General features: G+C 40.1%; 1 protein-coding gene across 7 annotated transcripts in view; it reads left to right on the plus strand.

Moving 5' to 3' along the window:
• Positions 1–23611, plus strand: part of MAP4 (microtubule associated protein 4) — a 236396-nt gene that overhangs the window by 86549 nt on the left and 126236 nt on the right. For all 7 annotated transcript variants that reach the window (XM_025377045.1, XM_025377047.1, XM_025377042.1 and 4 more), the window contains exons 2-3: positions 3582–3823; positions 23030–23098. In XM_025377045.1, coding sequence (XP_025232830.1) covers positions 3601–3823; positions 23030–23098 — 292 coding nt within the window. In that variant the 5' untranslated portion in view covers positions 3582–3600. The remainder of the gene's footprint in view (positions 1–3581; positions 3824–23029; positions 23099–23611) is intronic.

Genomic DNA, 23611 nt, shown 5'->3' on the forward strand with positions numbered 1-23611 from the left:
GCTTGGAACTCCTAGTCTCAATCTTCCTGCCCCAGCCTCCTGAAAGGCTAGAACTACAGGTGCATACCACCACACCTGGGTCACAAGTATCTTTTGACATTTTTTGAGATCTAAATGAACTTAATCAAATTCCAAGTATTACGATGACAGAGTCGCATGAACCTGGGAGGTGGAGGTTGTGGTGAGCCGAGATGGTGCCATTGTACTCCAGCCTGGGCAACAAGAGTGAAACTCCGTCTCAGAAAAATAAAAAATAAAAAGATATGATTTAGGAACTCATTAGTATAGTCACAGGAAATTTAAATATCACATTTGCTTTTAGAAAAGTAATCAGGCCGGGTGCAGTGGCTTACACCTATAATCTTGGCACTTTGGGAGGCCAAGGTGGGTGGATCACTTTGAGGTTAGGAGTTCGAGACCAGCCTAACCAATATGGTGGCACCCTGTCTCTACTAAAAATGCAAAAATTAGCTGGGTGTGGTGGTGCGTACTTGTAATCCCAGCTACTCGAGAGACTGAGGCAGGAGGATCACTTGAACCTGGGAGGTGGAGGTTGCAGTGAGGCGAGACTCCATGTCAAAAAGAAAAGAAATCAGAGAAACAGCTCTTTCTACTACGTTTTTGTATGATGGTACTATCTAGAATTTGAAAAGATAATCATTTAAAATTATTGATGAGGAATTAAGGTTGCTATCTCAAATAGGAAAACTCATAAAGTTAGGCACATGGAAGAAGGCTTAAATTTATTTGAAATTTTTAAAGATTTTATTTGGAAGTCTATGTAAATATAATTGATTATTTAGTGTCTTTCCAAATCTTGGTATTGTATTTTTTTCTTAGATAATATAAAGAATATGTAATGAATGTTTTCACTAAGCCCCATATAGGTAGAGACAAACTATCTCCAGCATTCTGAGTACTGAACACATATTATCTTTTTTTTCTAAGCACTTGCCTAGAAGATGTAGATCTTGCCCCTGGCCTTAATTATCCTGTCTGTACTTACTAATTGGGTGTCAGATCTTGATTCTTAAGCCTCTGTGCCACCACTCTAATATATAGCAACACCCTTTGCTTGTTGGATTTGGGAATTGAGGGTAAGATGAATTCTGATTTTTCAGGGTCTGGAAGTATTTGCTTTATACATGTTTTGTAATCATGGTAGCCTCACACCATGTAAGTGGGAGGAGAGGAGTGTGTGGGAACAAAGATGAAGATAGAATAGGAAGGAAGGAAGATAGGACCATATTCCTTGCTTTAATTCTGTTTCTTTTTTCTAAGTACATTTGTTGGAGAGAGGTAGATAGTGGAGAAGAGCTTAAAAAGAAAGCCTGACAATTAAGTGACTTGAATCATAGTATATTTTGACTTTTTCTTTTTCTTTTTTTTCCTTTTCTTTTTTTTTTTTTTTTTTTTTTGAGATGGAGTCTCGCTCTGCTGTCCAGGCTGGAGTGCAGTGGCCAGATCTCAGCTCACTGCAAGCTCCGCCTCCTGGGTTTGCGCCATTCTCCTGCCTCAGCCTCCCAAGTAGCTGGGACTACAGGTGCCCGCCACCTCGCCTGGCTAGTTTTTTGTATTTTTTAGTAGAGACGGGGTTTCACCGTGTTAGCCAGGATGGTCTTGATCTCCTGATCTCATGATCCGCCCGTCTCGGCCTCCCAAAATGCTGGGATTACAGGTTTGAGCCACCGCGCCCGGCCTATTTTGACTTTTTCAAGTTTGGGTTGGAGAAAGACTGTGTATTAGTTGAGATTCTTCCATTGTAAACAACAGAAATAGATTGACTAAATTAGGCAAAAGAAAGATGAAAGCTGCTCACTTAGACTTGAAGTAGTCAACGAGGGCAACCAAATAGCTGTCATGGACGTTTCTTCCAGTGTGTAGTCAATAAGTGGTCCTTTCCAACTGTCTTCTTCTTGACTTCTGATTGACCCAACTCTAGTCATGTCCCAAACGCTATAGGGGTAGGGATTGGTTTGTATTAGGGGAGATAGAATAATAGATTTCTGGACAAACACAAGTAGTAGCCATTACACTATGCAACTAAGGATCTGTTTGACTTGTATTTACCTTGTCAACACCATAGCTTGTATGTCAACTTATCCTATGGAGTCTCTTGGAGTTTCTGTTAGACTCTTTGAAAGCAGTTGTAGTACCTTGCACACTTTATTTCCTATTATGCCCTGCATTTGAATGGTGCTAATTTATTGCAGGTCTTTGGCTCTTCTTCTTTTTTTTTTTTTAATTTTTTTTTTGGTGGGGGTGTCAGAGTCTCACTCTATCGCCCATGCTGGAGTTCAGTGGCGCAACCTCGGCTCACTGCAACCTCCGCCTCCCGGGTTCAAGCGATTCTCCTACCTCAGCCTCACAAATAGCTGGGATTACAGGCGTCCACCACCATGCCTTGCTAATTTTTGTATTTTTAGTAGAGATGGGGTTTCACCATGTTGGCCAGCCTGATACTGAATTCCTGGTCTCAAGTGATCTGCCCGCCTTGGCCTCCCAAAGTGCTGGGATTACAGGTGTGAGCCACTGCACCTGGCTCCTTTGGCTCTTTTTACTACATTATTTCTGTATTTTCTAGGCTATTCATCTATGGTTTACTTACAGTAGATTTACTTTTTTTTTTTAAAACTTTTATTTTAGGTTCAAGGGTACATGTAAAGGTTTGTTGCGTAGGTAAACACATGTCACAAGGGTTTGTTGTACAGATTATTTCAATTAAGTCCAGTACCCAGTAGTTATCTTTTCTGCTCCTTTCTCTCCTCCCACCCTCCACCCTCCAGTAGACCCCACTGTCTGCAGTTTCCTCCTTTGTATTCATAAGTTCTCATCGTTTAGTTCCCACTTATAAATAAGAACATGTGGTATTTGGTTTTCTGTTCCTGCATTAGTTTGCTGCAGATAATATCTTCCAGCTTGCCATCCATGTTCCCACAAAGGACATGACTTTTTTATGGCTGCCAGTAGAATTACTTTTTAACTGCAGATTATGTAATTAAGAAGCTGGTAGTCTGTAAAAATGGTAATATACATGACTGCAGAGAGGGACCATTTCCCTTAGCTAATTGAGGGAAATGTGTGTGTGTTTTTTTTTATGCTGGCAGAGCTAAGTAGTTTGGTTGACAGGGCTATCCACAAGTGATTCATGAAGAAGCAGGTGCTTACTCCAAGATAAGGCCCATACTCACAGTCTTTGGTCAAGAAAGTTGATTTCATTTGTCCGATAGTAATGTAACTATGTAAAGACCTGATTTGAATCTTACTGGCTATAGCTTTGGATATGTTGATTGTGGGTTTTTTTGCACCTCACTTTTCTTACAAATAGAAAGGACACAATTGCAATTGCTTTGTCCTGCCACCACCATCTCCCCCCAGCCCCAGAAATGTGAGTTACCTTGGGTAAGACTGTCCATTTCTTAGCTTTAATTATCTCATCTTTCAAATAAGGGAGCCTCTTCTGGCTGTAAAATCTTAGATTTTGATTCTTTTGTTTGTTTCAAACAATTGACAAGAGTTTGTAGAAATGTTTTTCCTTTTGCAGTGCTCATTACATGAAACATCTTTTTCTTCTTCACCAGGCAGTTGCAGCAGTGCAGAATGGCCGACCTCAGTCTTGCAGATGCATTAACAGAGCCATCTCCAGACATTGAGGGAGAGATAAAGCGAGACTTCATTGCCACACTAGAGGCAGAGGCCTTTGATGATGTTGTGGGAGAAACTGTTGGAAAAACAGACTATATTCCTCTCCTGGATGTTGATGAGAAAACCGGAAACTCAGAGTCAAAGAAGAAACCGTGCTCAGAAACTAGCCAGGTTGAAGGTAAGTATTTAAACCAGACTGCTTACATATGTTCAGAAAGCAGGTTAGGGATTATGCCTTTGGTCCTAATCTTGGAAACTAAGAATTGAGCTGAGTTTTTTTAGTATAGGCTAGTAACTTTGTATTTCTTTATTAGAAACCGAGAAGGTAGACTTACCACCCTTTGAGTGAGTGTTCATGAGTCTGTAGATAACTTTTAACCCTAATATTTCTTCATTTAGACTGGAATCAGATGCCATTTGTTGTCTTTGGGGTCATCCCAGGTCAGGATTAAAGCATAATTAAAGCCTTTAAGAGAAATTTCCCTTTTTCCTGGATCAGATGTGCTAATAATTGGTTGAGTATTTTTGTATCTGTGTTCATGAGGGAATTGGTCTGTATTTTTCTCATAATGTCTTCTGTCCAGTTTTAGAATTGAGGTCACGCCGACTTCATAAAATGAACTGGGAAGTGTTCCCTTCTTTTTCTTTTCTGGAATAGTTTGCATAGAATTGATATTTTTTTCTTCTTTTCAGTGTTTGATAGAATTCATCAATAAAGCTCTCTGGGCCTGGAATGTTCTGTCAGATTTTTATTTTTTATTTTTATTTTTATTTATTTATTTATTTATTTTGAGACAGAGTCTCGCGCTGTGTCACCCAGGCTGGAGTGCAGTGGCGCGATCTCAGCTCACTGCAAGCTCCGCCTCCCGGGTTCACGCCATTCTCCCGCCTCAGCCTCCCAAGTAGCTGAGACTACAGGCGCCCGCCACCACGCCCAGCTAGTTTTTTGTATTTTTAGTAGAGACGGGGTTTCACCATGTTAGCCAGGATAGTCTCGATCTCCTGACCTCGTGATCCACCCGCCTCGGCCTCCCAAAGTGCTGGGATTACAGGCTTGAGCCACTGCGCCCGGCCTCAGATTTTTAAACTAGGAATTTAGTTTCTTTCAGAGATCATAGAACTATTCTGGTTATCTATTTCTTAAGTTAGCTTTGGTAGTTTGTATCTTTGAAGGAATTCCTTGGTCAGTTTCCTGGCATAAATGTTACAAACTAATGGAGATATGCTTTTAAGAATCTGTTATATCCCCTCTTTCAGTTCTTATATTAGTCATTTGTGATGTTTCTTTTTTTATTTTTATTTTTTGATAAGTCTAGATAGAGGTTTATCAATTGTATTGAAAGATCCAGCTTTTGGTTTCATTAATTTTTTTTTCTATTGTCTTTCTGTTTTTCATTTCTTGTCATATCTTTATTTCTTTTCTTTCTTCTGTTTACTTAAGTTGATTTATTCTTTTTCTGGTTTCTTAAGGTGACAGCTTAAATCAGGTTTTGATCTGAGACATTTCTTTTCTAATGTAGTTACTTAATATTATAAATTACCCTCTAATCACCATTTTAGCTGTGTCCCATGGATTTTGATATGTTGTATTTTGTTTTCATTTATTTAAAAACATTTTAAAATATTTTCTTTGTGAATTCCTCTTTGTGTCTGCCTTTAAGATTTTATCTTTATGTTTGTTTTTTTAGCAGTTTATGTTGTGTTTAGATGATATTTTGGAATTTTTCTGCTTGGGCTTCTCTGAGCTTCTTAATCTGTGCTTCTGAAGTGGTTAAGTCTGGGAAATTTTTGGCCATTATCTTTTAAAATATTTCTTCTGCCCCATTCTTTTTCTCTTCTCCTTCTGGGATTCCAATTATATTTTTGTTAAATTGTTGGATAGTGTCCTGTATCTCTTGGATGCATTGTTAGTTTTTTTCTCTCTTTATTTCTGTTTGTGTTTTACTTTGGGTACATGCTTTTGACCTGTCGTCCAGTTCCCCAATTCTTTTCCTAGTTGTGTTGAATCTAATAATGAGCTTTCAGTGGCATTATCTACTTTAGCATCTTTTATGTTTTTAATTTCTAGCATTTGTTTGCCTCTTTCTTATGAGCTTATTTCTGCTAAAATTTCCCATCTGTTCATGTATGTTTTCCACCTTTTCTACTATAGACTTTAACATATTAATCATAGTGGGTTTTTGTTGTTGTTGTTGTTGTTGTTGTTGTTATTTTTTGAGACAGAGTCTCGCTCTGTCGCCCAGGCTGGAGTGCAGTGGCCAGATCTCAGCTCACTACAAGCTCCGCCTCCCGGGTTTACGTCATTCTCCTGCCTCAGCCTCCTGAGTAGCTGGGACTACAGGCGCCCGCCACCTCGCCCGGCTAGTTTTTTGTATTTTTTAGTAGAGACGGGGTTTCACCGGGTTAGCCAGGATGGTCTCGATCTCCTGACCTCGTGATCCGCCCGTCTCGGCCTCCCAAAGTGCTGGGATTTCAGGTTTGAGCCACCGCGCCCGGCCAATCATAGTTGTTTTAAATCTCTGTGTGATCATTTGAAAATCTGGGTCATCTCTCAGTCTGATTGCCGTGTGTGTGTGTGTGAGTGTGTGTGTGTGTGTGTGTGTGTGTATCTTAGTTTTTGATTGAATGCTGGATCTCACATGTAAAATAGTAGGCTCAGGCCAAAAGGTATTTATGCTTGGAAATGGGCATGTCTCTTGGGTTTAGTCAATTTAAACAGGAGCTGAGCTAGTTTTGGGTTTTGTTGTTACCATAATTGCCTTCAGTGTTACTATCTTCAGTCCCTTTAATTCTGTGCTTAGAGTGGGGACTGAGGCGCCGGAAGGTATTTCTTTAATGTGCTTGCTCCACTCTTTCAGCCTTCCCTGTGTACCCAGGCCTCAGATGGGTCCTTGTCCATTGTCTTTTCCCTCTTTTATCAGAAGAGTTCTAGCCAGGTAGTGGGCAGAGTTTGTTTTTTTATTGTCCCATTTTGTGCTTAATCATGTGCTTATATCTCATGGGTTGGGTCTTTCTCAATTGTATTATCCTTCTCACAGTAGTAGAGTCTTCTAATGGTATTGGTGTAGGATCCTGGATGAGGAGTTTTTCTTGCTCCTCTCTCAGGTTTATAAAGTATGTTTCTATTACTCTTTCCCTAGCTACAGCCGGTGTGTTCTGGGGCTGACAGAGTTTGGTACTCCTTCCCCAGGAGAGAAAGATCCCAGGAGGAGGAGTTCATGCTTTTCCCTTAATGGTGGTGGCCTTCTCCAGGTCTGTAGCATGGAGGGAGACTATCTGGTCCCTCACCCTGCTTCCAATCTTTCCTGTGAGCATGCAGCAGACATCTGCAAAGACAATCTTGCAAATGAGTGTGAATTCCCTTTGTGTCTGTGGATTTGAGGGACCCCATAGTCTCATGCTAGCCTTCACTTACCTTTAACAAATCACTGCAATTTTTACTTGAATTTTTCTTACCTGCTTGTAGGGTACCCAGTGTCTCTTCTGCACATGCGGTGACACAGGAGAGCTGGTGTTCACCTCCCATATTTCCTGGAGGGGCTTGTCTTTCTTTGGATTTCATACTACTAGGTAGCTTTCCAATGAATTCAAGTTTTTTGTAGTTGATCTTGCTGTTTCTGGTTGTTAGGGTGGGAGTGACATCTCTTTTGGCTTTCTACAGCATAAGTGGAAGAAGAAAACCTGCTTCCTTAATATACGTTTAATTTGTGTCTTGGGGAGGGGGCAGACCACAGCTCATTTAAAGAAGTACTGAGAGTTTAAGATCTAATTATATCCATATAAATATTTACTTCAGGCCAGGCACAGTGGCTCACGCCTGTAATCCCAGCACTTTGGGAGACCAAGGCAGGCGCCTCACCTGAGGTCAGGAGTTTGAGACCAGCCTGGCCAACATGGGGAAACTCAGCCTCTACTAAAAATACAAAAATTAGCCAGGAGTAATGGTGTACACCTGTAATCCCAGGTACTTGGGAGGCTGAGGTACGAGAATCACTTGAACCTGGGAGGTGGAGGTGGCAGTGAGTGGAGAACGTGCCACTGCACTCCAGCCTGGGTGACAGAGCAAGACTCTGTCTCAAAAAAAAAAGTTGCTATAATTTTTTGCAAAAGTGTCTTGACGTTGAAAAAACTTATGTTGAGAAATAAAGTTCATGCTTTTATCCTTTAATTCAATTTTCCAGAAACTCATATTTTTTTTGAACAGGCTAACAAATGCATATGTACAAAATCCAATTGGTTCAAAGGGATATACAGTAAAACAAATTATCCCAATCCCTACACCCTAGCTAGGCAGTTCTTCCTGGAGTAACCACTTGCCAGTTTCTGGAGTAGTGTTCTGAGTTAATGAACTGTGGTTTTTTTTTTTTTGAGATGGAGTCTCACTCTGTTGCCCAGGCTGGAGTGCAGTGGCACGATCTCTGCTCACTGCATCCTCCGCCTCCCAGGTTCAAGTGATCCTCCTGCCTCAGCCCCCCCGGTAGCTGGGATTACAGGCATGCACCACCATGCCTGGCTAATTTTTGTATTTTTAGTAGAGATGGGGTTTTGCCATGTTGGCCTAGCTGGTCTCAAACTCCTGACCTCAGGTGATCCACTCACCTTGGCCTCCCAAAGTGCTGGGATTACAGGCATGAGCCACCATGCCTGGCCTGAAATTTTAAGTTATTTACATGTCAAAAATAGCAGGGAGGATTTAATTTTTTATAAATAAAATAATGTCTTAAAAACTTTCCTCCTCTTGGGCCAAGTTAATGTTACATGGATCAAGTCACTCAAGATGAAGCACAAGAAAATCTACTGCTACCACCTCACTGTCCTTATCCACCTAGTCTCAGTCCCAGATGGTGGAAACAATGCACAGTTAAAGGAAATTAGAAAATGAAAAGCAGCTAGCTTCTTTCACTTATGACTGATGAGGGTAAGTTAATTAGAATGGGAAGAGCATCTCAACCATGACTAGTTGCTACAGTATGTACGTCTTATCATTCCTTTCTTCTTACTAAGTTTTCTTTGTTTATGTTAGTCAGTCAGAGAACAAATGTCTCCACCATCCATTATGGATTAAGACAGAGATAGACTTTCCCATTTTCCATTAAGGAATCCAAATTTTTTGGAGTAAATATTTATTTGTTCTTCTTTTGTGCTGGGATTATAGGTGTGAGCCACTGCCTGGCTTTTTTACATTATTAAATGAAGAAAAATGAAGAAATGAAGAAAAATGGATGCCCTTTAAAGTTTTTTTGTTTGTTTAAGTTTTTAATTTTTCATTGCTACTAAAGATTTTTTTTAAAGATTAGAAAACAAAAAAGTCAGAAGGAACCAAATCAGGACTGTTGTGAGGTAGATGCCTAATGATTTCTCATCAAAACTGTCACAAATTATCTTTGTGAAAGGAATGAACAGGAGCATTGTCCTGGTGGAGAAGGACTCTCTGGTGAAGCTTTCCTGGATGTTTTTCTGCTAAAGTATTGGCTGAATTTCTCAAAACACCCTCATAATAAGATGTTATCATTCTTTGGCTCTCCAGAAAGTCAACAGGCAAAGTGCTTTGAACATCCTGAAAAACTCTTGTCGTTGCTCTTGACTGATCCACTTTTGCTTTGACTGGAGCATTTACACCTCTTGGTAGCCATTGCTTTGATTGTGCTTTATCTTTAGGATTATACTGGTAAAGCCATATTTCTTCTCCTGTTACAGTTCTTCAAAGAAATGCTTCAGGGTCTTGATCCCACTTGTTTAAAATTTACATCGAAAGCTGTGCTCTTTGCAGCTGATCTGGATGCAACCGTTTTGGCATCAGTTAAGTGGAAAGTTTGCTCAATTTTAATTTGTCAGCCAAAATTGTATAAACTGAACCAATTGAGATGTCTGTGGTATTGACTATTGGTTCTGCTAATTGTCAGTCCTCTTCAATTAGATCGTTCTTTTTTCCTCTCAAATTGATATTGGTGATCTGCCACGGTGGGCTTCATCTTCAACATCATCTCCTCCTTTATTTTTTTTCTTTTTTTGAGACAGGGTCTTACTACGTTGCCCAAATTAGAGTACAGTGACTATTCACAGGTGTAACCCTAGCACTACAGCCTTGAACTCCTGGGCTCAAGTGATCCTCCTGTCTCAGCCTTCCAAGTAGCTGGGACTATAGGCACAGACCTCTGCATCTGGCTGGTATCTTAAAACAAGTTATTCATGTGTAAACTACTGATTTCTTTGGGGCATTGTCCCGATAAACTTTACACAAAGCATCAATGATTTCACCATTCTTTCATCCAAGCTTCACCATAAATTTGCCGTTTGCTTTTGCTTCAATTTTAGTAGGATTCATGTTACTTTGTTAGGGGCTCTTTTCAAACTGATGTTTTATCCTTTTGAGTGCTTCAAACTAGATCCTGTTCAGACATGTTATAACAAGTTAGTATGAGCTTTTTAAATTTTATTTTTATTTTTTTAAGACAGAGTCTCTCTCTGTCACCGAGGCTGGAATGTGGTGGCACAATCTTGGCTCACTGCAAGCTCCACCTCCTGGGTTCAATCGACTCTCCTGCCTCAGCCTCCTGAGTAGCTGGGCTTACAGGCATGTGCCACCATGACAGCTAATTTTTGTATTTTTAGTAGAGATGGAGTATGAGTTATTTTGATGCAGAAAAACTCCCTTGAAATCCGTGAATGGTTTTTCATAGAATGCATTTTCCACGAACTCTTTGAAGATACCGTGTTTAAAGTTTTTATGATTACAGCTGGGCATGGTAGTGTGTGCCCGTAGTCTGAGCTACTCAGGAAGCTGAGGTAGGAGGCGATCACTTGAGCCCCAGAGGTCAAGGCTGCAGTGAGCCATAATAGCACCACTGTGCTGCAGCCTGGGTGACAGAGAGAGACCCCGTCTCTAAAAATAATAATAATAAAGTTTATAATTACAATAGATTATAAATTACTGCATTTTTTCCATACCAACTTCCTAAAAGTTGTAGAAGTCTTAACTAAGAATAAAAGGAAGGGGTGATGGCTGTTTGGAGACATCAAAGAAGAAAATTGAAAGGAGCCGCCTTATTTATCCTTGTAGAAATCTTGTGCAATTAGTGAGTTCTTTATGAATGGAGACTTCTCTGCTGTGGGTCTGATTTTTATACATTATCTGACTGATGGTTTTTGCCATAATGACAGGTTTCATATTTGGGTTTTTCCTGGAGAACATTCTAAACAAGCTGTTCTTCTGAATATGTCTTTAGAAGTGATGGAAGGCCCCTAGACTTCATTAACGTTTTATTATACATCTAACTTTAAGTTTGATTTTGTTCTTAGATGAGGTTCAGTAAACTATTGCTGATCACTGACACTTTTTTTTTTTTTTTTAAAGACAGGGTCTTACCGGATGCAGTGGCTCATGCCTGTAATCCCAGCACTTTGGGAGACTGAGGCGGGTGGATCACCTGAGGTCAGGAGTTCGAGACCAGCCTGGCTAACATGGTGAAACCCTGTCTTTACTAAAAACAGAAAAAAATTAGCTGGGCGTGGTGGTGGGTGCCTGTAATCCCAGCTACTCAGAAGGCTGAGACGAGAGTAATCACTTGAACCTGGGAGGCAGAGGTTACTGTGAGCCGAGATCGCGCTGTTGCACTACAGCCTGGGCAACAAGAGTGAAACTCCATCTCAAAAAAAAAAAAAAAAAAAAGGGTCTTTCCATGTCGCCTAGGCTGGAGTGCAGTGGCACAATCATAGCTTACTGCAACATGTAACTAACTCCTGGGCTCAAAGTTTCCTCCTGCCTCAGTCTCCTGAATAGCTTGGATTACAGGTGCGCGTGCGTTGCTTATCCTTTTATTTTTTGTAGTGACAGAGTCTGACTATGTTCCTCTGGCTGGTCTGGAACTCATGGCCTCAAGCGATCCTCCTGCCTTAGTCTCCCAAAGCACCGGGATTACAGGTGTGAGCCACTGCACCCAGCCTAGTGCTCTTGATATGTTCTTACAACAGGCTTACTTAGGCCAACCAGTGGAAGTTTATCAACCATTTTCTTGCCTCTAGATATAGAAGGGATGGTTGAGTAGGTTACACATAATAGAACTCTTTGAACAATGGTGTTTTGTTTCCCTTAATTCTTACATGTCCACCCTAATTGTCTTCAACTTGTAAAATAAGAGGTAAGAAAGCAGGACTGCTTTTATGGCATTTATCACAAAGCAGAAAAATTGCTTTTTTCTCTAAGTATGATTTCTGCCTTCATACCTGGCAACACAAGAACCCCCCAACCTTTATTCCTTTTCTGTGGATATACTATACTTGTTTCCTTTTGCACTTCAACTTATTCTTGCTTCTACAAGTATTTTATCTTAGCATTGTCTGTGTAAACCATCTAAATACCAATACTTAGAAATAAAATTGGTGTCAAACTCTTCTTCTAAAATGCATCACCTTGGGAAACAATTCTCAAATACTTTTTCAGGATATATGTACTACTTGTTTTGTACCATGGCTGTAATAAGAAAAAAAAGAAAGAAAATTATGTACTACCTGACTTTTTTCCTTGAAAAATGGTGTTTTCCTTAATTCTTCATTATCAGCATTATATGGCCCTATTTTCTAGGTGAGGGAGACACAAGATAGAAGCTTTCTCTTAGGTGTGAATGACGAAGCAACACATCTGTGACTCTTGTTCTTTCAGATGATCATGTAGCACAGTATTGCCCCTCAGACACAAATAGTCAGCACATTTATGGAACAAATCACTTAATTTTTCTGTTCTCTGTGTGATTAAATAGTTCTTCTGAAGTTGAGAAAATGCTTTCTCCGTAGCATTCCTTAAGGCCTTTGAAGCTAAAAGCTTATTCCCACAGAATAAGAAATTAACATAGGGCAGTGGCCTGGCTAAGTTTTTTGCATTTTTAGTAAAGACAAGGTCTCACTGTGTTGCCTGGACTGGACTGGTTTTGAACTGCTGGGCTCAAATGATCCTCCTGCCTTGACTTCCCATAGTGCTGGGATTACAGGTGGGAGACACCACACCCTGCCACACACCAGCAGTCTGTTTTAACAAACCTTAATAGGTGACTCGGATGCATATGCATGATTGAGAAACACTAATCCACGGAAAAGGGCCTAAGTAACGACTCTTAACACCAACAAGGCACAAGTATACATATGTAACAAACCTGCACGTTATGCACATGTACCCTACAACTTACAGTATAATAATAATAAATAAATTTAAAAAAAAAAAAAAAAAAAAATAGATACTGCAGAATTTCTTCTTAACAGACTGGTCCCTTCTTTTGCAGAAAATTGCAACCAGCTTAGCTGACCAGTAGAGGGCAGTGTTGGCATGGGTCTGACAGCACCAGAGGGTTCCCTTGCATTGAGACCTGGCTGTTTTGCCCAAGGCTGACTCACAGCACACATGCCTTCTCAGGTTCTTGCTACTTCTCTGCCAAGCTGATTTGCCTGCTGTGGGAATCTGACATCTGGGGAAAGGGAATCAACAAAAGAAAGTAAATTTGAATATCTATGTCTCAGAGGATGTGATTAGTTTCTTTAAAAATGTATGCTATTTTGGATGCTGTGTGTGTTTCACAGAGAAAGTTTTCATTTCATGAAATGGGGGTTCTCTGGGGAAGTCAGTCAGTGAGAAAGCATAGTATAAGCATCTTTTGAATTAGGACTTGTCCAGTAATGTGCAGCATTCCAATGATTAGGGTCCAGTATGTCTTATCTGGCAGGGAAATACGCAAGCCTTTTTTCTACTTGACAACCTTATTGTTTTTAGTGTTGTTACATTGTTTTTTATTCTCCCCTGGGCTTATATTTTTAGATTGTGAGATGATGTATGTATAGTAGAATCCAGCTTCTCTTCTTCCTTTCTAACCTCTTCTTGCTTTCATTTTATTTTATTCTGGTAAAGTTTCTTGATCAACCTACAGTTATTCTATAGTTGGTAGATAGATAACAAATTTATAGTTGATCAACATATGGTTAATAACAGTGAGAATAACAATAGCTATTTAGCACTGTACAGTTGACATCCTATATTATTGCATTTAGTCCCACATGCCAGGTGAAGCTTAAGTATTAGAAATGAGAGGGTTGCATTTGATCATTAAACAACTAAAACAATCTTTTTAAAATAGAGATGTGGTCTTGCTCTATTGCCCAGGTTGGTCTTGAACTCCTGGCCTCAAGCAGCCCTTCCTCCTAGGCCTCCCAAAGTGCTGGGATTACAGACGTGAGCTACCGGATCTTCTCATTTTAAACCCTTGTTCTGGCTGGGCACAGTGGCTCATGACTGTAATCCCAGCACTTTGAGAGGCTGAGGCAGGCAGATCACGAAGTCAGGAGTTTAAGGCCAGCCTGACCAACATGGTGAAATCTCGTCTCTGCTAAAAATACAAAAAATCAGCCAGACATGGCGGTGCGCACCAGTAATCCCAGCTACTCGGGGCTGAGGCAAGAGAATCTTATTACACTGAACTGAAATGGGTTTTTTGGTCAGTTTGTTCACGTTTAGGTTAATGTGCAGACTAACAAGCAATTGTGTCTCCAAAATGGTAGATATTTATTTAGGGTAGGTGTACTTGTCTAATCCTAAACCCTCTTAGTAGTCTCATGATCATATTTAGGGAAGTTTATATCTATGCATAAAAAATTAGTGTGATGGCCGGGCGCGGTGGCTCAAGCCTGTAATCCCAGCACTTTGGGAGGCCGAGACGGGCAGATCACGAGGTCAGGAGATCGAGACCATCCTGGCTAACACGGTGAAACCTCGTCTCTACTAAAAAATACAAAAAACTAGCCGGGTGAGGTGGCGGGCACCTGTAATCCCAGCTACTCAGGAGGCTGAGGCAGGAGAATGGTGTAAACCCGGAAGGCGGAGCTTGCAGTGAGCTGAGATCCGGCCACTGCACTCCAGCCCGGGCGACACAGCCAGACTCCTTCTCAAAAAAAAAAAAAAAAAAATTAGTGTGACATTTTTGCAAAAATAGTTATTTTCTGACTTTGATTTGAAAATAGACTCTTATCTCATAACTAATAGTTCTTTTTGGAGAAAAAAGTTGTACCAAAATGTATAGTTCATAATAATAGTACCCTGGCCTGAAAGAAAAGCAGGGGGCCAGGACCTGGGGGCTCATGCCTGTAATCTCAGTACTTAGGAGACCGAGGCAGATGGATCCCCTGAGGTCAGGAGTTTGAGACCAGCCTGGCCAACGTGGCAAAACCCCGTCTCTACTAAAAATACAAAAATTAGCCAGGTGTGATAGCGTGCGCCTGTAATCCCGGCTACTAAGGAGGCTGAGACATGAGAATTGCTTGAACCCAGGAGGTGGAGGTTGCAGTGATCTGAGATTGTGCCACTGCACTCCAGCCTGGGCAACAGAATGAGACTCCATCTCAAAAAAAAAAAAAAAAAAAAAAAAACCACTTCATTGCTAAAAATATTCTGCAAACAAGCCAGGATAGTGGTATGTACCTGTAGCCCCACCCGAGCTACTTAGTAGGAGGGAGGATCGCTTGAGCCTAGGAGTTTGAGTCCAGCCTGGGTAACATAGCAAGACCCCAAAGACCCCATCTTTTAAATAATATTCTGCAAGCAAATGACTTTGTTAAACTTCACACTGCAAGAATAGAGCCGAGAACCTACCATGTACCCTTTACTTGAGTTTATTAATTGTTACTGTTTTGCACATTTGCTTTATCATTCTCTTTATATTTACATATACTTCCTTCCCCTTGGATTATTTAAGAACATATTGCAGAACTCACACCTGTTTACCCAAAGAACTATGCATTTGCACATTACAAGAATATGACGATAGAAATCAGAAGTTAAATGTTGATGAGATACTCCTGTCTATCCACGAACCTTATTTCATTGTCATCAGTTGTCCCAACAGATTTAACACATTCCTTTCTAATTTTTTTCTTCTTGTCTGCAGTTGAATCTGGAATCACATTAGTTTTCATGTCTCTTCAGTCTCCTTTAATTGGAACAGTTCCTCAGCTCTTCTTTGTCTTTCATGACCTTAATATTTCGAATAGTATGGGCAAGTTATTTTTTAGAAGTCCCCTAATTTGGGTTTGCCTGGAATTTTCTCATAATTAGATTCAAGTTACACATTTTTGGGAGTAGTACTATGTAAATATGATGTGTGTCCTAAGTGCACCACATCAGGAAACACATGATGTCACTATATCACATTATTGGTGGTAATAACTTTCATCACTTGTTAGTGTCTACCTGTTTTCTTTACTATATTTTTTTTGTAATTAAAAAGAAAAAAAACATTTTATTTATTTATTTAGAGACAGGGTCTTACTCTGTCACCCTAGCTGGAGTGCAGTGGCACAATCATGGCTCACTGCAGCCTTGACCTTCCCAGGCTCAAGCAGTCTTCCAGCCTCAGCCTCCCAAGTAGCTGGGACTGCAGGCATGCACCACCATGCCTGGTTAATTTTTTTTTTTTTTAAGACAGAATCTCACTTTGTCTCCCAGTCTGGAGGGCAGTGGCACGATCTCAGCTCACTGCAACCTCTGCCTCCTGGGTTCAAGCAATTCTCCTGCCTCAGCCTCCCGAGTAGCTGGGATTACAGGTGCACGCCACCACACCTGGCTAATTTTTGTATTTTTAGTAGAGACGGGGTTTCACTGTGTTGGCCAGGCTGGTCTTGAACTCCTGACCTCATGTGATCTGCCTGCCTTGGTCTCCCAAAGTGCTGGGATTACAGGCGTGAGCCACCACCCCTGGCCACCTGGTTAATTTTTGTATTTTTTTTTTTTTTTACAGAGACAGAGTTTTGCGATGTTACCCAGGCTTGTCTTGAACTCCTGGGCTCAAGCCATCTGCTTTCCCCACCCTCCCAAAGTGCTAGGATTACAGGCATGAGCTACCACGCCCAGCCTCTTTACTGTAAAATTTATATTTTTCTCTGTGTAATGAATAAGTAATTTGTGAGGAGATACTTTGAGGCTATATATATATCCTGTACCTAATCCAACTTTCACCTACTATTTTAGTATCTAAGCAAATAGCTTTTGAATAATTTTCTGGTTTCCAAGCTGGTTGAAATGTGTTCTGCTGCATCTTATATGAAAGTCACATTTTATGAATCAGAAATTCCCTTTTGCACATTTTAGGTCGAAAATACCAGGGAGGCTGGGCATGGTGACTCACACTTGTAATTCTAGCTCTTTGGGAGGCAGAGGCGGGAAGAGTACTTGAAGCCAGGAGTTTAAAACCAGCAACACAGCGAGACTGCATCTCTACAAAGAAAAAAAAAATAAAAAATTAACTGGATGTGGTGGTGCATGCCTGTAGTGTTAGCTACTTGGGAGGCTGAGGCAGGAGGAAAGGCAGGGAGAAAGTAAACAGGTATGTGCAAATAAGACTTCCATTATACATATTATTCACAATTAAATCTCTCATTTATGCTCTTCACTGGAAAAAAAATTTGCCTTTAATTGCACAGATCATTTATAAAAAGACTGTTCAGGAGTTATGCTCCAAAGCCCACAATGACAGAGATAGTATGTCAAAGGGACACAGGAGTCTACTGAAAGAGTTCCCCGTTTTCAACACTGGAAAAATTTGAGCAACAAAATAAATAAAGTAGTATTGAATTAAAGCACAGTGGATGAGGCTGATCGTGGTGGCTCACGCCTGTAGTCCCAGCTACTTGGGAGACTGAGGCAAGAGTATCACTTGAGCCCAGGAGTTTGAGACCAGCCTGAGCAACTTAGTGAGACCCTGTCTTTATAAAAATAAAATTGGCTGGGTGTGGTAGCTCACTCCTGTAATCCCAGCACTTTGGGAGGCCAAGGCAGGTGAATCACCTGAGGTCAGGAGTTAGAGGCCAGCCTGGCCAACATGGTGAAACCCCGTTTCTACTAAAAACACAAAAAATTAGCTGGGCATGGTGGCACGCGCCAGTAGCCCTAGCTACTCAGGAGGCTGAGGCACGAGAATCGCTTGAACCTGGGAGGCGGAGGTTGCGTTGAGCCAAGATTGTGCCACTGCACTCCAGCCTGGGCAACAGAGGGAGACTCCGTCTCATATAAATAAATAAAATAGCCAACTGTGGTGGTGCACACCTGTTGTCCCATGTTCTTGGGAGGCTGAGGGAGGAGGATCATTTGAACCCAGCATTTTGAGGTTACAGTGAGGCGTGATTATACCACTGCATACCAGCCTGGGCAACAGAGCAAAACCCTCTCTCTTAAAAATTAAGTCAAAATCTTTGCCGGGTGCCATGGCTCACACCTGTAATTCTAACACTTTGGGAGGCTAAGGCAGGCAGATCACTTGAGGTCAGGAGTTTGAGATCAGCCTGGCCAATGTGGTGAAAACCTGTCTCTAATAAAGATACAAAATTAGCTGAGAGTGGTGGTGCGTGCCTGTAGTCCCAGCTACCAGCTACTTGGGAGGTTGAGACAGGAGAATCGCTTGAACCCAGGAGACAGAGGTTGCAGTGAGCCGAGATTGCGCCACTGCACTCCAGTCTTGGTGATAGAACTAGACTTTGTCTCAAACAAAAAACAAAGAACAACTCTCTTCATTTTCATGTAATCCTATTTATTTCCTCAAGAAGGGTAGATCTTTTAAGACTTTGTTCTTTGCAGTTACAAACATACAATAAAAAATTTAGTGGCTTTAGTTTCACACAAATGAAATCAACCCGTATGAATTTTAACTTGCTTTTTTTACTTTATTATCTTAGAAAATTTTCTGTCTGTATATATGAAGCTTTCTTTTTAACTTGGTCTAAAGTAGTGGTCTTAACTTTTGGTCATATACTCAGAATTCTGAGAAATTCTCTTTGTACATTAAGTTTACGTCTAAAATTTTGTAGCAAAAGTTTAGTCGTAAAACATGTAATTTTGAGAATGTTTTACTTTTGCCACATAAAAATAAGTTACCTCATTCTGCTAAATGTATCCAAATGCTTCTAAATATAGAGCATTTTGATTTCCATCATCTAGTTTAAAAATATACGAACAAGCTGTTCTTTATCATTGGAAATTTAAATTCTTCTTTTGAGTCCTTGAACTCTTATTTCCATAACATGTCTCAGACTTTTATCCTAATGTAATACATTTTTATGCTTGAAATTTTTTTCTTGATTGTTTTACCATGTTTCTGCTACTAAATACGTATGTAAACTTAAATTTTAATTTTTAAAGTTCCTGTAACAATAAGGTTCTGTTTTTTAACTTGGTCCAGAGGAAATTTATCAGTCGATCACATGTATTATGTATTTTTTAAATCTCCCTTCATTTTCACTTACTCCTATTTGTTTCCTCAAAAAGAGTAGAGACAGGGCTTCACTATGTTGACCAGGCTGGTCTTGAATTCCTGGCCTCAAGTGATCCGCTCGCCTTGGCTTCCCAAATTGCTGGGATTACAGGCATGAGCCACTGTGCCTGGCCCACATACGTTGTAATTTTTGATGTTATTACTATAAAAGTTGAATTTTATTGGAAATGCTTTTCTTATGAGATGATGGGATCTGTTATTTTTCTCAGTTAGATCATGGGTCTGTGGATGAATATTTCTTTCTCCGATGAAATAGGATTGAGAAATTTTTCCTGTTGTAGCTATCATAGTGAAGAAACCCTAATCACATAGGTAAATATATGGGAATGAAGTTTTTTTTCTTTTTTTTTTGGAGAAGGAGTCTTGCTCTGTCGCCCAAGCTGGAGTGCAGTGGTGCAATCTCAGCTCACTGCAACCTCTGCCTCCCAGATTCAAGCAATTCTTGTGCTTCAGCCTCTGGAGTAGTTGTGATTCATACGCCACTATGCCGGCTAATTTTTTGTATTTTAGTAGATATGGGATTTCACCAGGTTGGCCAGGCAGGTCTCGAACTCCTGACTTCAAGTGATCCACCTGCCTTGGCCGCCCAAAGTGCTGGGATTACAGGCTTGAGCCACTGCACCGGCCAGGTTCTTTATTTTTTTTTTATTTTTTTATTAAGAGATAAATACTATAGGCATGTGCCACCACACCCAGCTAATTTTTATTTTATTTTATTTTATTTTATTTTTTTTAGAGTTGGGGGTCACACGATGTTGCCCAGGCTGGTCTCAAATTCCTGGACTCAAGACACCCCTCTGCCTTAGCTTCCCTAATAGATGGGACTACGGACACACCCTAGGGTGTCCTGGCCTTTATCTGTATTTAGCTATTAGATGCCTGTTATCTTCCCATATCAGTAACACGAAGTGCTCTCATTTCTTTTATTACTGTATACTATTTTACAATATTATAATGAATCTGTTGGTGGACATTTGCTGTTTTTAAGCAATGCCATAATAAACATTCTGTTTATATTCACTTTTTTATACTTTTATGTCTCTTTGTGGACTAAATACCTAAAACGGATTGTTGAGTTGAGTATTGCAGAATTTGATAGGCTGCCAATTTGTCTCATAAAAAGGTTGTTCCTGTTTACATTCCCCCAGATGATGGAATGAAATTACCCTTGTCAACACTGGTTATCAAATTTTAAAAGGGTTTATCACTTTAGTAGCTGCTCTTATACCAGTCGCAGGATATCAATTTTTGTAATTTCCATTTTCTTATAATACACATTTTTTAAATGAAGCAAGTTTTAAAAAATATGCATTCTTTCTTGAGCGAGGAAGAATAAACCTTATAAACTTATTGTGTGAATGTGAAAGGGAATTTACTTATGCCAAATGTGAGATGGAGCATATTTATGGCATCTCTCTGGATAAGTAAAATGCAGTTTGTGAAGACTTAGCAGGGTATATGTTACATAGTGGGTATTTAACAGAATTCCATTGTCTTTCCTTCCTTTATTTCCTTCTTTTATTTAAGTTATATTCTGGTTTTGGACTGTCTTGTTCTTTTAGATTGTTCTCTTTGGCCATTCCTCTTAAGTAACAGAATGAATGATCTTTTCAGTGAGAAGCTTGTGTGAAAGATTTCTGCCTTGTATTTATGAGGACTAAGGGGTTGGACAGCATGTCTGTGGTCTTCCAAAGTAAAATCTTGCATTTTTTATTTTAGCAGCATGTATTGTAGATATTTACTTATTGTCTTAGGAATAATATCTCTAAATTCTTGGGTCAGCAAGGTGACTGCAGAGCTAGGCTGGTTGCTAAAATGTTAGATATAGTCAGAGACTTTAAGAAAAAGTTGTACATCCCCAAATTGATCTATATAGTCTTATATGCAATTGCATGTAAGATCCCATCAAGAATTTTAGTATAAATCAAAAACTGATTCTAAAATTTATATGGAAAAGCAAAGAAACAAAACAAAGCCAGGCGCAGTGACTCATGCCTATGATACTAATACTTTGGGAGGCCAAGGTGGGAGGTTTGCTTGAGGTCAGGAGTTTGAGACCAATCTGAGAAACATAGGGAGACCCCGTTTTTCCAAAAAATAATAATAATGAAAAATTAGGCAGGCGTGGTAGCATGCACCTTTGGGCCCAGCTACTTGGGAGGCTGAGGTGGGAGGATCGCTTGAGCCTGAGAGGTCGAGGCTTCAGTGAGCCTCGATCGCACTACTGCACTCCAGCCTGAGTGACAGAATGAGACCCTGTCTCAAAAACAAAACAAAACAAAACAAAACAAACAAAAACGTTTTTGGAAAAGACCCAAGTTGGAGGGCTCATATTACCTTATTTTTAAGACTTATGGCTGGGCATGGTGTCTCATGCCTGTAATCTCAGCACTTTGGGAGGCTGAGGCAGGCGGATCACCTGAGGTCAAGAGTTCGAGACCAGCTGGCCAACATAGTGAAACCCCGTCTCTACAAAAAATACAAAAAAAATTAGCTGGACGTGGTGGCACATGCCTGTAATCTCAGCTACTTGGGGAGGCTGAGGCAGGAGAATCTCTTGAACCTAGGAGGTGGAGGTTGCAGTGCGCCAAGATTGCGCCACTGCACTTCAGGCTGGGCGACAGAGAGAGACTGCCTCTCAAGACAAATACAGTAATCAAGACAGGATGGTATTGGCAAAATGGATAGACTTATAAATTGATGGAACAGCACAGCCCAGAAATAAACCCAAATGTAATATGGTCAGTTGATTTTTTTTACAAAGGTGCAAAGGCAATTTGATAGAATACAGATGACTTTTTCAACAAATGATTCTATAATAATTAGGTGTCAATGTACAGGAATAGAAACTTAGACCCACATCATTATACCATATACAAAATTTCACTCCAAATGTACCATAGGCCTCAATGTGAAATGTAAATATGAAAACTATGAGACTTCTAGAGGAAAATGTGGGGAAAAAAATCCTGTGAGCTACTTCATGAAACTTAAAAACTTTTGCTATTTTAAAGACACAGTTAAGTAGATGAAAATACAGTGTAAGTTAAATACAGGGAAGACATTTTTACAAAATTTATCTGATAAAGGACTGATATTTGGAATACATAAAGAATTTTCAAAATTCAGTAGTAGGAAAATGAACAGTTCAATTTTAAAATAGTCAAAAATTTTGACCATTCAAGTCACCAAAGAAGACAAAGGGATGGCAGAGAAACACATGAAAAGATGCTCAACATCCTTAGTCATTAGGGAATGAGATACAACTAATTTCCTTTAAAAAAAAAAAGGAGTCCTCTGCTTCCAGAAGTACATCTGGTTACCTCCAGCTGATGCAGTCCTCATCCAGAAGCAATGATGGTACCCTGGATTTCCTGTGTGGGAATTAATAAGTAATTAATAAATGGCCTCAGCCGGGCATAGTGGCTCACACCTGTAATCCCAGCACTTTGGGAGGCCAAAGCAGTGAATAACCTGAGGTCAGGAGTTTGAGCCCAGCCTGGCCAACATGGTGAAACCCCATTTCTACTAAAAATACAAAAATTAGCTGGGCATGGTGGCAGGTGCCTGCAATCCCAGCTACTCGGGAGGCTGAGGCAGGAGAATCGCTTGAACCCAGAAGGCGGAGGTTGCAGTGAGCCGAGATCGCACTACGGCACTCCAGCCTGAGTGACAAGAGCAAAACCCCATCTCAAAAATAATAATAAAACAAATGCCCTCATATTCTTGGAGCGTTTGATTTGGATTTGAATTGCTGATACTAAACTTGTGTTGCTCCATGATGGTTTTACTGAATTTAATGGTAATCTTTGACAATTTGCAGAATGAAAAAGATTTAGACTTGCTATTATGAAGGGCTCTCCTGTGGAACTGGTACTTAGAAGAGCTTGGGTGCCCTAGGAATTAATGATTCTGCTCTGTTCTGTTTCTGGGTTTCCTTTTATTAAATCTTTAAATTTTGAATAGTTTTTAATTGCTTTAACCTAATGCTACAAAGAGTGAGAAAAACTCCAGTAATAAGACAGTAGTTGAATCTGTTTTTCATTTTTCTGTCTGTCACAATGAGTAATTATTTGTCATTGTTGCAGATACTCCATCTTCTAAACCAACACTGCTAGCCAATGGTGGTCATGGAATAGAAGGGAGCGATACTACAGGTAAGTGATTCCCAGGATTCTCCAAATGTGTAGGTGATGCACTTACAATGAACACCTTGATAATCTCCTTTGAAGAGCATTATTAATGGAAGCATATGAATTATTTCTGAGGGTGGTAGTGTTCTTGTTGGATGCGTTTAAACCCAGGACATTGCCATGTAAAATCTCCAACAATGGAAGGAGAATAATGAGTTTCCTTTGATATTTTTTGAATATTTTTTGGAGCTGTACCACACAAAACTGGATCAACCTTAAAATACTTTTGTAGATGCAGAATAATAATCACCAAAATATGTTACATGGGAGGAATTTGGCCACTACAACTCTTTAAAACAGCAGATCTCTTCCCTGAATCACATTACATTTAGCTTTCTACAGTTAGGAGAAATTAGGAGTTACTAATTTTGCCCCCAGGGTGTTTCCTTTATCTTTCCCTTAACTGTTGCTTTTGAAATTTACTTCTAACTAAACTCTTAGCTCTTTACTAGGGTTTTGATATTTTTTCAGTTAGCA

This window comes from Theropithecus gelada, chromosome 2 (genome assembly GCF_003255815.1).
Source record: "Theropithecus gelada isolate Dixy chromosome 2, Tgel_1.0, whole genome shotgun sequence".
Classification (NCBI taxonomy): domain Eukaryota; kingdom Metazoa; phylum Chordata; class Mammalia; order Primates; family Cercopithecidae; genus Theropithecus; species Theropithecus gelada.